Genomic DNA, 17,730 nt, shown 5'->3' with positions numbered 1-17,730 from the left:
GCTTAGTTGCTCTGCAGCATGTGGGATCTTCCTGGACCAGGGCTCAAATCCGTGTCCCCTGCATTGGCAGGCGGATTCTTAACCACTGCGCCACCAGGGAAGTCCCTATAACCTGGAATTTTGAATTCAGAAATAGCCACACATACATGTATTGGTCAGCTGACACACAGATTATGCCCTTAAGAGACAGCACTGAGGAGTCATGGGCAGGGTGAAGGGAAAGCAATGACGGATGGTGACTCCCTGGAGTCAGGGAACTGTTAGCAGCCAGTTGTTGGGTTGCTGAAGTTGCTGGGGAGAAAACAGTTCTGGAACTTGGAGAGAGCTGGAGTTACAAGCTGTGGTGGAAAGATGCAGACCAACAGGGTAGGAGCCAGGGAATAGATACCTAGACCTTCCTTTCCTTCGGCCCTCAGATATCCTACCAGGGCTGAACCCAACTGGAAATAAGAGGAAAAGGAAGCCAAGTTGACCCGGTGTGTAGATATCAGCTCCCTGCCTCCCACTGCGAAGCAGTACAGGGAATGGTAGAGAACAGCTCTGGTGGGGCAAACAAACACAACTACTTCAAAATGTCCAAGTAGTGAGTCTGCCCAGCACATGGTCTTGTAATCTTTTGGTTATAATTTCAGGGGATTCCTGACCTCCAGAAGCCAGTCTGCTAACTCCCCATGGTTCTAAGAACCCCAGGCTAAGATCCTAGGCCAACATTACAAACGGAAGAGGGACTCTGTATGATGTGGCCTCTGCCGAAGGCTCCCATCTCTTCTCTGGCTACTTCTCTCACCCACCCCACCCTCGTCTCCCTTCTGCCTCTTGAAGTCTCTGAGAGCCTTTGACCTCAGAGCACTGTTCTTTTCTGCTTACCTCTTCTCCCTTCTATTTCAAACCTGAGCTTCAATGCCACCTTCTTGGGGTATCTCTCCGACTCCATCCAGGTGAGATGAACCATCCCCACCTACCCACCTAGCATTTACTTCTCAGTGCCTCTGACTTCCTGAAATCATTTAGTGGAGGAGCACTGGGATGACAGCTCCATGAGGACATTGTCTGTTTTATTCACAGTGTCACTCAGTAAATTTTATTGAATACTTGGGGAGGGGGATGGTTTTGTTTAATTGAGGGAAACAAGAATCACCCATTCACCCCAGACAACAGTGAAAATGGCAGAGCTCGTAGCTCCATGGGCCTCTACCTCCACCAAAACATCGACCAACTGAGCAGAAGTGGTAAGAATTAACTTTATCCAAACTCTGGAAAACAGCTCAATGTTGATGCCAACCAAGGAAATGCTGAATCAGGAAGAGGCAACTTGATCATGGCAGGAAAGCTTTTTATGGTGTTTTCCCTGCCCTTCCTCATCTCCTTTCCCAGCACAGTGGAGGACTTGAAGACAGCAGCCTGTGTCTTCAAGTGAAGTATAGGGCCCTGGTCCCCAGTTTCTAAGGGAGCAGAGCAGCCCTCGTTCTCACAGTATTGTGTGTGTCTGTTCGAATATGTCTGGGGGTTACCTGAGGGACTGCCTCAAGGTGCTTGTCTGTTTAACTCAGAACACATTCTTGGAAAACACAGTTCTCTGGGGCACAAGATTACAACTGACTTACCAAAAGCTGGGAGGAAAAGCTGGGGTGAGAGTTTCTTTGGGTAATTAAGGCATTCAAAAGTACCCATACACACTGGGTAACTTAGAAAGCAATGTGCATGCCCAGGGCAGGACAAATGCTCAGAAAAGACCTGAGAAGACCCTACTCTTTCATCTCTGGCTGATTTCTAAACTTGGTGCAAACAGGAAGAGAAGACTACGGCAGAGTTATAAACACCCAGGTGAAGTATGGATGTGCCCCAGCAGAGACTGGCAAAGAGTGGGAGAGGTTTTTCACTGTTTTTCTTTCTTCCTTTTCCATTCCATAATATATGAATCAACACCACCCCAATTTAAAAATGTACAAAAGACTTGAACAAACATTTTTCCAAAGAAGATATACAAGTGGCCAATGAGCGCATGAAAGGATGCTCAATATCATTAGGAAAATGCAAATCAAAACCACCATGAGCTTTCGGGAGTTCCCTGGTGGCCTAGTGGTTAGGATTCTGGGCTTTCCCTGTTGTTGCCAGGGTTCAATTCCTGGTCGGGGAACTGAGATCCCACAAGCTGTTTGGCACAGCCAAAAAACCCAAAAAACCAGAATCACTATGAGCTTTCAGAGACTGTGAAGCTGAGAAGATCCCAGGGCCGGGAGAAGGATGTCAGATATCACTGTCCTCCCAGCTCTAAGGCCCTCTCCCGATGCCCCTCAATAAAATGGCTTGATCCCCCAAAAAGAAACAAACAAACCACTATGAGATACCACTTCACATCCATTAGGAGGGACATACTAAAAATAAAATAGAAAATAACAAGTGTTGATGAGGATGTGGAAAAATTGGGACCCTCGTACATGGTTGGTGGGAATGTAAAATGGTGCAGCCACTGTGGGAAAGTTCAGCAGTTCCTCAAATAGTTAAGCATAGAATTACCATATGACCCAGCAATTTCACTCCTAGGAATACACCGTAAAGAACTGAAGGCAGATACTCAAAATACACATGTTCTTAGCAGCACTACTCACGACAGCCAAAAGGTGGAAACAACCCAAGTGTCCAACAGATACCCACACAATGGAATACTACTCAGCTATAAAAAGGAATTAAATACTGATATTATGAACATTAAAAACATGCTAAGTGAAAGAAGCCAGACACATCCCATTTATATGAAATACCCAGAATTGCTAATTCCATAGAGGAAGATTGGTTGCCAGAAGCTGGGGTGAAGGGGGAATGAGGAATAATTGCTTAATGGGTACAGGGTCTCCTTCTAGGCTGATGAAATGTTTTGGAAGTGGGTAGAAGTAGTGGCTGCACAACATTGTGAACATACTAAATGCCACTCCACTGGGTTGCTCACTTAAAATTATTAATCTAATGCAATGTGAAATTCATCTCATTAAATAAAAAAGTTATCACTCGTTCTCCACAACTACTTCAAAATGTCCAAGTAGTGAGTCTGAATGATAGACAAACTTGGAACGAAAAGGAGTACGAAGTGTGATCATACATAAACTTTGACATTACAAAGTGTTACTTCCCCAAGCTCTCCAAACGCCAAAAACAGTTGACAGCCACCAGCTGTATTCGAAGAGTAATTACCACCACCTGCCAACCTCTCTCAGGCCTATCTTGAAAGACTCAGAATTTCCATCTGAGCATTTTTCTTATGTTTATATGGAAGCACCAGAGTCCACTTCTCCAGCGACATCTTTGCTTATCTGCTTAGGTCGCCTCCAAATCCTCTAAGCCAGACTGAGGGAGAGGTTAATTGGCGGCATGCCCAAGGAAGGGCGATAAACCTGGAATATAACGGATAATATTTACTGAGGGCCTATGATATGCCATGCACTAAACAAGCATCTCACTTAATCTTCACAACAGCCCAGTGAAGGAGGACTAGTATCACCCGCCCCCGCCTTTTCTTTAAATATGTATTTGGTTGCGCCAGGTCTTAGTTGCGGCAGTTGGGCTCCTTAGTTGCGGCACGCAAACGCTTAGTTGCAGCATGCAGGTGGGATCTAGTTCCCTGACCAGGGATGGAACCCGGGCCCCCTGCACTGGAAGCGCCGAGTCTTAACCACTAAGCCACCAGGGAAGTCCCCATACCCCTTTTATGGATGTGAAAAGTGAGGCTCAGCAGAGTGATGCCTCAAGTAAAGCGTGAGGCGTGCTTTGAACTAGGCAACCTGCCTCCCAAACCCACAGTCTCTTCTCCGCTCTTCTCTTCTGACGCTAAGCACCTCGGCTGTTATTCTTCTTACCCTGGGCCACTTCAATCACTGTTTACCTTCTGGCCCTCGAGTTTGAGACCATTGGGGTGCAGGGCGGGGCCAAGCCGCCGTGCTAACTATATGCAAGAAATGCGGGGCGCTCACTATAGACCAGGCCTCATCTCAATTCTCATCACCTCTAATTCACAAACGAGGAAACTGATAAAGTGACGGTTCTAAGGCGCCAAGGAATGAGTGGTTAGGCATCCGACCCGGGACCAAACTCACAGACCTGACACAAGTCGCCCCCCACGTTAACATAAAAGGGTCTCCGCCCACCCTAGCTGAGCATTTTTAGACGAGCCCTACGGGTCGCGTGCAGGGCCATGCCCTGTCTCTATTTCCGATCCGCTGCACCCAGGCTGGATCGCACAATCCTCGTCGCGCGCGGGGTACTCTGGGAAAACCGCAGGAAGGACCCGGCCACCTCCACTACAGTTGTCTTAACTTTTGCCTGAGAAGAATGTGCCATCGTGTCTTATTTTTGTACTTTTGCCCCCCCCCCACCAGCATTTGAGACTAGAAGTGGAGACTTTGCAAAGAAAACGTCTGTAGAAAGTCGAGTGTTTTCAGGCGCATCAGTCATTCATTCGGGCAGCTATGCTCTCAGGGGGTCCTTCACTCCTGGCTCCGCGGGCTTCGGACAACGGGCAGAAGCGGCTGCCAATGAGTCCCGCCGAGTAGCAGAGGGGGCAGGGCTAACTCTTTAAAGGAACCGCGACCTATTAGCAGACCAGAGGGTGACCCGGATGATGGCGGCCGGCGCGGCCTTAGCCTTGGCCCTGTGGCTACTATTGCCGCCAGTGGGGGTGGGAGGGGCAGGGCCCCCGCCGATCCAGGACGGCGAGTTCACGTTCCTACTGCCTGCGGGGCGGAAGCAATGTTTCTATCAGTCCGCGCCGGCCAATGCAAGCCTTGAGACTGAGTACCAGGTAGAGTGTCCCGGGCCGTAAAGCGAGCGGAGCCAGGGAGAGAGGGCGTGGCCATACAGACCAAGCAATGCATGCATTGAAGAGGGAAGGAGGAGGAGCCCGTGCGTAGGAGCGCGGGGGCGGAGCCAGGGAGAGCTAAGCGGAGGGGGCGGGGACAGCGCGTGGGAGCGGAAGGGATGGGAATGGAAGAAGGCGGGGCTAGAGTGGGGCAGCGGGGAGGAGGGGCCATCGGGAGAACGAGGGAGCCCTTCAGAAGGCAGGACCCTCAAGGGTGGGCGTGGCCAAAAGGGTTCGGTCGATTGCGGGAGTTGCAGGGCGAGACCAGAATGCTGTACAAGAAAGGGCGCGGCCAACCTGAGAATTTCTCGGGGGTTGGGCTAAGAGAAGAAGGCTGGGCTCCGTCGTCTCATTTGGGGTGTGGCCAAGCCGGGACGTGGTCTCTAGGGGGGCGTGACCAGATAAAAGAGCCGGTCCTGAGGCCATCAAATCAATGGGGGCGGAGCCAAGGCAAGGGGCGCGGCCAGAGGCACGGGAGAGGGGCGGGACTGGCTTGCAGGTGTAGGTGTCGGAGCTCAGGTAGGCCCCTGGTGGTGGTCGGTACGGGTCTGTGCGGGTCGGCCGAGCCCTGGCCTTCTCTGGCAGGTGCCCTTGGCCTACCCCTAGCCCTCCACCCGCTCTTACCTGCCCCCCAGGTGATCGGAGGTGCTGGCCTGGACGTGGATTTCACTCTGGAGAGCCCTCAGGGAGTGCTGCTGGTCAGTGAGTCCCGCAAGGCAGACGGTGTGCACACGTGAGTTAAGTCCTGCTGGCTGCCCAGGTTCAGTTACAGCCCTGCCCCTCACCAGCGGCCTCGGGTTACCACCCTGCCTGCCTTGAAAAGTCTGGCTGGCCGGCCACTCAGGGTCATGTCTGTGTGTCTGTCTGCCCAGGGTGGAGCCCACGGAGGCCGGGGATTACAAGCTGTGCTTTGACAACTCCTTCAGCACCATCTCAGAGAAGCTGGTGTTCTTTGAACTCATCTTTGACAGCCTGCAGGATGATGAGGAGGTGGAGGGTTGGGCAGAGGCTGTGGAGCCCGAGGAGATGCTGGATGTCAAGATGGAGGACATCAAGGTGCGCCCAGGCCAAGCTGGGGCCACTCCTCCCAGATCTCTGGCATTGGACCCTACCCTCTCACCTTGACTGGGGTCCGCCTTGGCCTGACCCTGCCTTTCCTACATACTGGTGCCCCCAACCTAGTAACAGTAGAACATTTCTAGGTGTAAACCTTGTTCTAAGGGCTTAAATAACTCATTAAATCTCCATAACCACCTTTTATGTAGGGAGTGTGCTCTAATTATCCCCCATTTTACAGTTGGGGAAACTGATGCACAAGATGGCTAAGTAACTCTTCTCAGGCCACACAGCCAGCAACTGACAGAGCCAATATCTGAACCCAAGCAGTCTGGCTTCACCTACTGCTATTTATTAATCACTAATATGTTCTTTATACTTAATTAGGCACTCAGGAATTTCCCCGGCAGTCCAGTGGTTAGGACTCCAAGCTTCCACTGCCAGGGGCCGGGGTTTGATGCCTGGTTGGGGAACCGAGGTCCCGCAAGCCATGCGGCACGGCCAAAAACAAAATTAGGCCTTCAATTCTCATGGCAACTCTGAGGTTTAATTCTGAGGAGGAAACTGAGGCCCAGAGAGGTTATTTACTTGCTTATGGTCATACAGCCATGGAGTGGCAGAGGGATTTAGACTCAGGCAGCCTGGCCACTGAGTCTGTGCTCTCAGCTGTCTCTCCCTCTCCCCCCAAACATGAACTCTCACCCCGTTCTGCAGGACAAAACCTTGACCTCCTTCTCCTTCTGTGCCATAGGAGTCCATCGAGACCATGAGGATCCGGCTTGAGCGCAGCATCCAAATGCTGACTCTGCTGCGGGCCTTTGAGGCACGTGACCGCAACCTGCAAGAGGGCAACCTGGAGCGGGTGAACTTCTGGTCTGCTGTGAACGTGGCTGTGTTGCTGCTCGTGGCTGTGCTGCAAGTCTGCACGCTCAAGCGCTTCTTTCAAGACAAGCGGCCCGTGCCTACGTAGCCCGCTGCCATGGAAGAACAGGCGAAAGGAAGAGCAGCAAGGCGCATGCGTGTGAGACTTGGTCGGGGGTGGGGTCCCTTCCCCAGCTTAGTTTTCTACGGGAGGGGAGGTCGTGCAGTTCGGGCCTGAGGTGTGGGTCCCCCTGCATCTCCTCCCTTCAGGGGCTGGGTAGGGAATACCAGCTGGCTTAAAGACATGGACGCTCCAGGAGGGGTGGCTTAGCACCCGGAAATTGTGCATGGGGGGCACTGCAGCGTTCGAATGCAACCCTTGCGTTTTCTGGCCCTGCCTCTGTCCCCTACTGTAAAATGTGCCTTAGCCGGAGTCTTCCAGCCTGTACCAGCCCTACGCGGTACGGACGGGGCCCAGGAAGCAAACTCCCCCTCCCTTCCCCACTGGCCCTCCAAGCCAGGTCCCGGTAGGAAGGGGCTTGCTGTGGGATGCCATGCCTCCCTTCTTCTCCTTGTGGCTCCGCCTGAGGGCTGTGCTACTGCTGGGGGTGGCCTGCTCGTGCTAGGGGCCGGGAAGGAGACGTGGCCACAGTGTTCTTGCGAGAACAGTCACTTTATTGACAGGAAGGGGCCCAGCCCCTCGGCCCAGCTGGGGGCAGGCTGGGTGTGAGGTCTGGTAACAGAACTCCAGGAGCGGGGCCTCCAAGACCGCCTGCCCCTCCCGCTGTCCCTGCAGGGGCCCCAGACAGGGCTGAGGGGTGGCCTCGGCCAAAGCCCGCACAGGAGCCTCATGGAACAAAGGGCAGTCTGGCCTGGGCACCAGAGTCAATAAATTATGGTCAGAAAAATCACAGAGCCTGGTGATTGGGGCTCAGGGACACCAGCTGGGACAGACCTGCCCCCAAGGGGGCAGCCAGGCAGGCGGGAGGGGTCTCCCACGAAGCTCAGAAGAAAGGTCGGGCAGAAGCCGATGGAGGTGGTCGCCTGGGCACAAGAGAAAAATCAGAAAAAGCAAAGCTTAACTGTGTCCCCGGCTGGGCTGGAAGGCCTGTGCCCCGAAGAGGGCGAAGGGGGCCTCTGGGGAAAGTCCTCAGGAGACTGCGGGTGGGGAGGGGGCCTGACTGCGGCACAGTCTGGGGCGCAGGGCCAGGAGGCCCTCTCCCCTCAGTAACTGCAACGCCTGCTGCAGGCCCCCGTCCTGGCCTCTGTAACCAGTGCCGTCTGGGGTGCAGGTGGGGGGACAGCCAGGCCTGTGTGTGTGGCTGTGTGAATGTCTGCTCCTACTCCTGAGGTGTTAAGGAAAGTAAAAGGTCTCCCCTCCAGAAGTGAACGCTCTCCCCAAGAGCAGTGCCGTTGGGGGTGCAGGGGGAAGGGGGAAGGCCAGCAGCCCCCGTCCTCAGCCTGAAGGTCAACACAAAAGGCCCACACAGCAGCCACCAGAAGCGTCTTCCCTTTATTTTAGTTTATTAATAGGATACAGAGTGCAGGCACTTACAGTGGTCAAACCGAGCGAGCGAGAAGGTCTGCTCACAGAGAGGCCACCTGGGCCCGACCCGTGGGGGAGGCCTGAGTGGGAGCCCAGAGGCCCCCGAAGCTTCCCCACCCACTCAGCCCTGAGCCCAGGCTGCCCCGGGGACCCAGGAGGAGGAGATGGCCCAGGAAGAAGAGAGCGAGGTTGGCCGGGCCGAGTGTTCCGGACCTGGGAAAGGCACCTCCGGCAGCCGAGGCTGGGCCGTGCAGTTAATACGGCCAAGGAAGGAATATGTACAACTTGGGTGGGCGGGTAGCGCTGGGCCCACTGGGCCTGGCTCGCCGCTGGGAGCTCCCACTGCTGAGAAGCAGACACACTCCTTGTGCCCCAGCAAGGACTGGGGGTATGGACACCCTCGGTGCCGTTTCTAGAAAGCCTGGCCTACTCAGGCTTTCCTGGCCAGAGAAGCCCCTGGGTGAGCACCGCCACCCCAGCCTGGACCCCTCATTCAAGATGGCACTCAGGACGCAGCTGCCTCCTCTGCTACCTGAGACCCCATCCCCCAAAGTGCAACACCCCGGCTCCCCTCATCCTGGGGCTCCAGGGCCCCTCCATTCAGTGCTGTGTCCAGCTGGGGATGGGGGCCAGGCCAGCCCCTGACTGGGGCCAGGGTTAGGGAAGAGTCAGGGGCTGCCTGCAGGGAGCCTGGTCCCGCGTGGGGACTGGAAGGCCAGGGGTGGCGGTGGATGGGCCCGGACCACCGAAGCTCCTGCACCGAGGGTCCTGCTCGAGGACCCCCGAGAACATGCTGCCCGCAGCCTAGTCGAGCAGGGATGGCTCGGCTGGGCGGATAATGGTAGGCCGGCTGGGCGCAGCAGGGGGTCTTCTGCTGCAAAGAGAATAGAGATAGACGGGGAAGGGGAGAGGGCAGTGAGGCCGGAAGCAGGGCAAGGAGGAGGACCCAGGCCCCACCACCGCTGCCCCAGGCTGCTGCCCGAAGTCGGCTGCTCCTCTAAAGGCTGCTCGGGTGCTGGAAAGGAGTGTGCCAAGCCTGGACATCAGTACCCCCGTCATTACTCCCTTGCTCTGTGACCCTGGGCAAGTCCCCCGCCCGCCCTGGACCTCAGGTTACTCACAGGAGAAGTAGGGAGGAAAGACCCTGGCCTGCAGGGTGGGGAGAGGCAGGGCTGGGGCGGGCAGTGACTGACGTGCGTATCCTCAGAAAGGGGACAGGTGAAAACCGGAAGGGGCCCCGTGGAAGGGGACCCAAGCTACGTGGTGGGCCCATTTGCTCACAAAGAGGACAGGCCCGAGAGCCTGGGAGTCACCCTGACTCCACCACTCCATGAATTTGGCCTCTCTGAGTCTCAGTTTCCCCACCAGCCCAATGGGGATGCCAGTGACTCCTCCGCTCCCTGCAGGGCACAGGCTGGTGGCTCTAGGTGGCAGGCAGCGAGGGGGTCCAGCCTTACCTGGGCACTCCAGGGGGGATGCCGGGTGGAATCCGAGCTGGCCGAGATGGGATCTGAGGCGGGGCGGAGAAGGGGTCATTGTTGGCAAACACGCTGGGGTGGGGTCCGGGCCGGGATGGGATGGGGGGCGCTGAGAAGGAGGCTGCTGCCCCCACCGGCACAGGAATCAGGGGGGGCCCCGGGGTGGGGCCCCTCACTGCTGGGGGCCGGCCTGGGGGGTGCATGCTGGACACAGGCCGGCGCTGCGGAGTGGGGCTGTGGAGGAAGGAGAGGGTGTGAGCTGAAGATGGGGGGTGGCAGCACTGGCCGCATCCGTGTGGCCGCGGAAGCCCGAGGCGGGGCGTGGGGTGCTGGCCACGGTGGCCTCCTCTGTAACATGGGCTGGCACCAGCTACCACCCAGCCAGATGCAGGTGACTGCCCGGTCCTGGGCGTGGGGCAGCGCAGATACACTGGGCCCCTCCGTCCAGCCCCAAGACCTGAGCCAGGGCGCAGCACCTGTCCTCAGCTGCGAAGGGCTCCTGCTTCCCTCTGGCCTCGTTCCCGTGGGCATTCCCCTCTCACTGGCCCCACTCAGGCCTCCCCTGCTCCTCTAATCCCCCCTCTATAGCCAAAGATCCTTTCAGAGCCCAGCCCTGCCCTTCAGATCAGGTCCAAATGCCTCCAGAGGCTGCAGGGCCCAAAGGCCTCTGTCCCAGGTGCCCCCCCCCACCCCGCCCAAGGCTCCCCTCTGGGGCCAAGCACTTGATGCCCCTCAGGCTGGTTGCTGTGCCCTCTCCCCGAGGAACTCCAAGGCTCCCCAAGGGCTCAGTAGGGCTGGCACCTTCTGAGATTTCCCTGACCAATCCTCTCTCCTCCCACTATCTGTCCTGTCACTGGTTAGATGTCCCTGCCCAATGCTCTGACTTGCCCATGCCAGGGCCTTATTTCCATCTCAGCTCCAGGGTGGACAGGGCGGGGGATGCTGGTTACACCCTCCACGTGTCCCTCCAGTTCCCCCCCGCCCGCCATTCTCAGCTATGCTCTATGCCCCAGGAGCTCACCCGTATGGCCGGGGTTGCCCAGGCCCCTTGCCCTCTCTGGCTTCTGTTTGGGGCTTAACCAATGGAAGGCACCAGGAGACAGGCAGGCCTTTAACCCTCTGTCTCCAGTCCCTTCAGGCCTAGGCGAGGAGGCAGTCCCACACTGTGGCTAGCCCTGGGTGCTGAGCCATCCGTGGTGGGGGCCCCTGCACCCCGCCCACCCGTGGGTTGTGCCCTGATGGACACATGGGGGCGTGGCAGGGGGTGGAGCTGGGATCCCGCAGGCAGCAGCCTCTGCAGCCTGCAGGCGACCAGGCCTCGCAGACCTGTGGCTGCTGGTGCTCTGGAGCCAGGTGTCATCAACGGGCGGGGGCACGGGTGTGGACACGGTGCTGGTGCTGATGTCCCCGATGATGCTGAGCGCCTCCTTAAGCGCGTGGTACATGCGCAGCATGTCGTCCCGCCGCTGGGCCTGGTCAGCCGACTCCTCCATGAGGCTGCTCTGGTCCGCCGATGAGTACAGGTACGCCAGCAGCTCATGGTGGATGAAGGCCTTCGTCTGAGGACAAGGGTTGGAGAGGTCAGGGCTTCCCACCACACCAGCCAAGAGCTCAGCCAACCTTGCGAAGGGCCAGAAGAGCACCCAGCGTGCTGGGCGGGGCTTCGTCTTTCACCTGACTGCAGAACGTGGGAGACACTTACAAGGAGGTGAGCTCTCCACTCAGTGGTCTCCCGAGTCTCTCAGGGGTGCTTGCAAGTGTTCTTCCAACCCATTTCATCAGATTCTTGTGAAACTTATTCCTAGAATCTTATCTTTTTTCTTTTTTTCCTTCCACGTGGCTTGCGGGATCTTGGTCCCTGGACCAGGTATTGAACCCAGGTCCTTGGCAGTGAAAACGCGGAGTCCTAACCACTAGAAGGCCAGGGAATTCCTGAATCTTATCTCTTTTATTGCTATCTTTTCTCCCATTATATCCTTTTTTTTTTGGCTGCACTGGGTCTTCGTCACTGTGCGTGGGCTTTTCCCTAGTTGTGGCGAGCAGGGGCTACGCTTTGTTGAGGTACGCAGGCTTCTCATTGCGGTGGCTTCTCTAATGGAGCATAGGCGCTAGTAGTTGTGGCTCGCGGGCTCTAGAGATCAGGCTCAGAAGTTGTGATGCATGGGCTTAGTTGCTCCAGAGCATGTGGGATCTTCCCGGACCAAGGCTCGAACCAACGTCCCCTGCATTGGCAGGCGGATTCTTATCCACTGTGCCACCAGGGAAATCCCTCAGTTACTTTTCTTGGGATTTCTAAGTATACATGTTCATGTTTACATACGAACAGTTTTTCCTATTCTTTTTGACGTTCACAGCTTTAAATTATTTTTCTTGGGACTTCCCTGGTGGCGCAGTGGTTAAGAATCCGCCTGCCAATGCAGGGGACATGGGTTTGATCCCTGGTCCGGGAAGATCCCACATGCCGCAGAGCAGCTGGGCTCCTGCACCACAATTACGGAGCCTGCGCTCTAGAGTCTGCGAGCCACAACTATTGAGACCGCGTGCCACAACTAACGAAGCCCGCACGCCTAAAGCCTGTGCTCTGCAACAAAGAGAAGCCACTGCAATGAGAAGCCCGTGCACTGTAACCAAGACCCAACACAGCCATAAATAAATAAATAAATAAATAAATAATTTTTCTTGTCTAACTTCATTGCCTAGTCACCCTACAAGAAGATTAAATAAAAGTGGAAATAGCCAACTTGTTCTTGATTTTGGAGGGGATGCTTCCAGAGCTTCCCCATTAAGGGCAAGAGTGGTTTTGAGACTGAAATATCAATTCAATGGATGTATGAGATCTCATAAGAGAAGTCTCCTTCTACAATTGTCCTTTTAAGAATGGATGTCGGGGACTTCCCTGGTGGCGCAGTGGTTAAGAATCTGCCTGCCAATGCAGGGCACATGGGTTCAAGCCCTTGTCAGGAATATCCCACATGCCGCGGAGCAACTAAGCCTGTGTGCCACGACTACTGAGCCTGCGTTCTAGAGCCTGCGAGCCACAACTACTGAAGCCCGCGTGCCTGGAGCCTGTGCTCCGCAACAAGAGAAGCCACTGCAATGAGAAGCATGTGCACTGCAATGAAGAGCAGCCCCCACTCGCTGCAACTAGAGAAAGCCCACACGCAGCAACAAAGACCCAACGCAGCCAAAAATGAATAAATTAAATTAATTAATTAAAAAAAATGGATGTTGATCGCTAATTATAAGAGAAGTACAAATTAAGACTACAATGAAGTATACCTCACACCAGTCAGAATGGCCATCATCAAAACGTCTACAAATAATAAATGCTGGAGAGAGTGTGGAGAAAAAGAACCCTCCTACACTGTGGGTGGGAATGTAAATTGGTGCAGCCACTATGGAAAACAGTATGGAAGTTCCTTAAAAAACTAAAAATGGAATTACCATATGACCCAGCAATCCCACTCCTGGGCATATGCCCAGACAAAACTATAACTGGAAAAGATACATGCACCCCTATGTTCACAGCAGCACTATTTACAATAGCCAAGACATGGAAGGAACCCAAGTGCCCATCGAGAGATGAATGGATAAAGAAAATGTGGTACATCTATACAATGGAATACTACTCAGCCATAAAGAAGAATGGATATGATATCACTTATGTGTGGAATCTAAAATATGATACTGGGCTTCCCTGGTGGCGTAGTGGTTGAGAGTCCTCCTGCGATGCAGGGGAGACGGGTTCATGCCCCAGTCCGGGAAGATCCCACATGCCGCGGGGCGGCTGGGCCCGTGAGCCATGGCCGCTGAGCCTGCGCGTCTGGAGCCTGTGCTCCGCAACGGGAGAGGCCACAACAGTGAGAGGCCCACGTACCACAAAAAAAAACAAAAAACAATAAAATATGATACAAATGAATTCATTTATAAGACAGAAACAGACTCATAGACACAGAAAACAAACTTATGGTTACCAAAGGGGGAAAGGGTGGAGGGATGGATAAATTAGGAGTTTGGGATTAGCAGACACAAACTACTATATATAAAATAAACAACAATGTTCTACTGTATACTGCAGGGAACTATATTAAATATCCTATAATAAACTATAATGGAAAAGAACATGAAAAAAATACATATATGGATGGATGAATTTTCTCGAACTTTCAACACATACAAAGATGACAGTGCTGGATAGTTTTTCATTTGCGAACCACGTAAATGCACTAGCTAGTCAAACATTTAAATTCTGAAAAATGAGTAAAAGGGAAAATAAAATATAACCTAAAGATACAGTGAAAACTCCTTTGTCCACTCTGGCCTCCTTAGGCCCCCTGAGTTCTCCCTCTAGGGAGCAACTGGTCACTAGGTCCTTGTACAAACTTCCAGATTTCTAGGCATATTATAGATAGACAAATAGATAATTTCCCTTCCGTTTTTACAAGGAGAACTGCTGGGTCAAAGCATACATGAATTTAAAAGATCATAGCTGCGGCAAATCCCATCTATACGTGAACAAGGTACTAGGACACCCATGAAACTTAACACTGACCACCACTGAAGAAGAGACTGGGAAGAACGGAGTGAAAGGGAAGGGACATGGGATTTTTGCTTTAGACTCTGTCGTATTTAGAGGTTTTATAGTCACAGCATAAACTGAACCTGGGTTACATAGCTTTCTGACTGCCTAGTGCTGAGCCCAAGGCCTGAACCCTCCCAGCAGCCTGGAGCAGGAGACATCAGTACAGCTGCATTTCACCGAAGAGAAGCCTGATACCCTGAGAGGTTCAGGAGCCCCGGAGGTAGCAGGTAACACCCTGGGGTGAAGGCAGGCCGGGCTGCAGGCCACCAGGAGGCCACAGCTGGGGACAGACTCAGCCTGGGTTTGAATCCCACCCCTCACTCTTCTGAGTGACTTGGGTCAGGCTTCTTGACCTCTCTGGGCCTCTGTTTTCCTGTCTATAAAATGGGGATGATAGCAGGCCCTCTCCCAGGGTTACTGTAAGGCTGGAAAACTTTAGAGCAAATGCACAAGCGTGGTGATAGCTTCAATGACCCGATTAAACGGGGGTGTGAGCCCCGTGTGTCTGTACCTTCTCATTTCCCAAGAGAGGCTGAGGATCCTGACTGTGATGTTTAAAAGGTGGTGAGACTCACTCTCATTTTTTTTTTTTTTGTGGTATGTGGACCTCTCACTTTTGTGGCCTCTCCCGTTGCAGACCACAGGCTCTGGATGCGCAGGCTCAGCGGCCATGGCTCACGGGCCCAGCCACTCCGCGGCATGTGAGAACTTCCCAGACCGGGGCACGAACCCGTGTCCCCTGCATCGGCAGGCGGACTCTCAACCACTGCGCCACCAGGGAAGCCCTCACTCTCATTTCTGATTTTATACAGACTGTGATCAGCCCAAATCTGGCTGTGGCCGCCCCGTCTTGGGGGAAGGGGGACCTGGAGGGGCAGGCACTCACATTGTTGATCATGAGGTGCATGATGGTCTTTGGCATGAGGTCACGGATGGACTTGTTGATGATGGCCACATAGGAGTCCACCAGGTTGCGAATGGTCTCCACCTGCCGCTCCAGCTGCGGGTCCATGGAGAAGGTGTTCTCCTGGGCTCCGTCCTCATTTTCTGCCTGCAAGCGGGGAGGGGAGGCCATGAGGGGTGACTGCAGCCTGAGTCCAGCGTGGGGAGCACCCCTCCTCTGGGGATTGCTTGCCCTACCCCACCCGCAGCTGACCCTCTGGGGCTGGCCCCTCATGGCCGCGTTGGCACCACGTGGCCCTGCCTGCCCCTGGGCTGAGCTGCCCGGACCTGGGGGTGACCACAGTCCAAAGATGGGCTAGTGCCTCTCACCTGGGGATTGGAACATGTTAATTTGGGGGCCATGTTCACTCCGCCTCAAGGACAGGAAAAAAGGATAGAGAACAAAGCAGACAGGATCCTGGTCCACGTGTGTCCCTGTCCTTGACTTTAGTTGGAGAACCTTCTGGGCGCCGATGACAGAACCCTCCCCAGCCCTTTCTGCTTTGTCTGCTCAAGAGGGTATGGGCTACATGCCCTCAGAGAGTGCTGGCAAACACAGCCTGAAATGACCCATCCCGTGAGATGCTGGCCGCCCTTCTCCCAGGTGGGGTCAGCTCAGCCCAAGGTGTGCCGGCCGGGCAGGGCGCTCCTCACCTGGTCCTTCTCAGGGTAGACCCCGGCTCGGAGGAATGAGGCCTTCCAGCTGTCCACGTCCTCCTGGGAGTCACAGGCCAGCTCAATCTGCCGCAGGTCCTTGTAGACGTTCCTGCGGTGAGAGGGAGGGAGGGAAAGGCGCATGCTTGACCCTGCCCGCGGGCCCGGTGGGTGCAGTGAGCTGGAGCTCAGGCCCTGGGGTTGGCCTGACTGACCAGGATTCACCCCTGACCGGGGGCACTCGTGACCAGAGGCCCCAGGATGGCAGCAGCCCCTGCACCCCATTGGGCTGATGGAGGTACCGTGATTTCGTGCCTGTAACACCCAAAACCGTGCCGAGAGCAGGGCGTGTGCTCAGCAAGAGTCTGCATCTAGCGGCATCTGCAGCGTTTTGTTTGTGGGCTCAGCTACTCCTCTCCTTCCCCTGGGAACTGCCCATCCCCTCCTTTATGCTCTCCCGGGGGAGCCAAAGGCTGCCAACGACCCCTCCAGAAGTGGGCAGTGACCCACGACACCCTCCGCCAGTTGGGGAGCTCCCATCAAGGTGTTTTCTAGAGAAGCTACAGCCGCATCATCCAAAAGAACGTTCTGGCCTGACGCAGCAGCCACGAGCCACAGGTGGTTTCTTTCTGAGCGTCAGGAATGGGGCCAGCGTGGCCGAGAAAGTGAATGTAAATTTTTATTTTATTTCCATCAATTTACATTTAAATAGTCACATGTGGAAATCCAAAAAAGAGGAAATATATGTATACGTATAGCTGATTCACTCTGCTGTAGAGCAGAAACTAACACAACATTGTAAAACAACTAAACTCCAATAAAAATAAATAAACAGTCACATGTGGCCAGTGGCTGCTGCCTTGGACAGTAAAGGTCCAGCATGTGCCTCGATTCCTGGGAGGGAGGTGGAACTGGCCAGGGCAGGACTGAAACTCCCAGCAAAGGCTTGTGAACTGCTGGGCAAATGTGGGTCTGTGAGCGGAAGGTGCAGAGCCAAAAGGCTGGGGGAACAACGGACAGACACTAACCAGTGTTTATGGGCAGTGTTCTCCATATATAGGCCAGGATCCATGCTACACGCATGCCATCCTGTCCCACAAGGCAGGTGTGACTGAGACGGCCAAGCTGTCCCAAAGTCTTCGAGTGAGATCTGGGTCTGAAGTTAGGCACAGATGGCCTCACAACAGTGCTCAGGCCAACCAGCAGTCAGTGAGTGGCTGCCCTGAGACTTCTGGAAGGAGCTGAGAGCAGGGAAAGGGAGCATGTTTTTGTTGCTCCTCCTCCTTCCTGCTGCCTGGAACATCATCATGATGGCTGGAGTTTGAGCAGCTATCTTGGACAAAGAGGAGGAGAGCTGAGAAATAAGAAGGAGGGCCTGGGCCTGGATGCCTGTGGGGTTGTCCAACCTGCCCCAGATGGTAAAGTCTGGACTTGATTTACATAAAAAACCCCAATTTCTATCTTGTTTCTGCTACTATCATTCTGGGTTTCCCGAACTCACCACTAAATGATACATTAGGTAATATCTTCACCCCCACCCCGCCACCGCCCGCTGCACAGGGGATCACAGGGCCAGGGAGGTGGGATGGCTGTCTGGCGTTACACAGCCAGGAAGAGCTTCCCAGCAGGCCTGTCCCGTCGCAGAACCCAGGTTCTCCCACACACCCTAGGGTTTCTTAGGCAGGGGAGGTGGGGGGTAGGGAGAGATGAGCCTAAAAGGGTTATAAAGGTTTTTGGAGCCAGCTGATGGTCAAAGTGGGTC

The 17,730-nt window shown here is 54.6% G+C and overlaps 2 protein-coding genes across 5 annotated transcripts in view; one reads left to right on the top strand and one right to left on the bottom strand.

The window, feature by feature from the left end:
* Positions 1-4,609: 4,609 nt before the first annotated feature.
* Positions 4,610-7,631, top strand: TMED1 (transmembrane p24 trafficking protein 1; the record flags this gene model as incomplete). The annotated part of the gene is made up of 4 exons (XM_082837129.1): positions 4,610-4,792; positions 5,485-5,582; positions 5,722-5,905; positions 6,657-7,631. 4 exons carry the CDS (start codon positions 4,610-4,612, stop codon positions 6,873-6,875), a joined length of 684 nt encoding a protein of 227 aa, XP_082693255.1. The 3' UTR covers positions 6,876-7,631.
* Positions 7,632-8,308: 677 nt separating this feature from the next.
* DNM2 (dynamin 2) overlaps positions 8,309-17,730 on the bottom strand; it is an 89,229-nt gene continuing 79,807 nt past the window's right edge. For 2 of the 4 annotated variants that reach the window (XM_082837042.1, XM_082837043.1), the window contains exons 16-20: positions 15,969-16,080; positions 15,259-15,423; positions 11,117-11,349; positions 9,770-10,024; positions 8,309-9,186 (exon numbers count right to left, since the gene is read on the bottom strand). In XM_082837042.1, coding sequence (XP_082693168.1) covers positions 9,117-9,186; positions 9,770-10,024; positions 11,117-11,349; positions 15,259-15,423; positions 15,969-16,080 — 835 coding nt within the window. In that variant the 3' untranslated portion in view covers positions 8,309-9,116. The remainder of the gene's footprint in view (positions 9,187-9,769; positions 10,025-11,116; positions 11,350-15,258; positions 15,424-15,968; positions 16,081-17,730) is intronic. The other 2 variants (XM_082837044.1, XM_082837045.1) reach the window with 1 other exon arrangement.

Source organism: Leucopleurus acutus (genome assembly GCF_964270905.1).
Source record: "Leucopleurus acutus genome assembly, chromosome: 3".
Taxonomy (NCBI): Eukaryota; Metazoa; Chordata; class Mammalia; order Artiodactyla; family Delphinidae; genus Leucopleurus; species Leucopleurus acutus.
The sequence above is the reverse complement of the archived record's forward strand: the minus strand, read 5'-3'. Positions and strand labels throughout refer to the sequence as shown.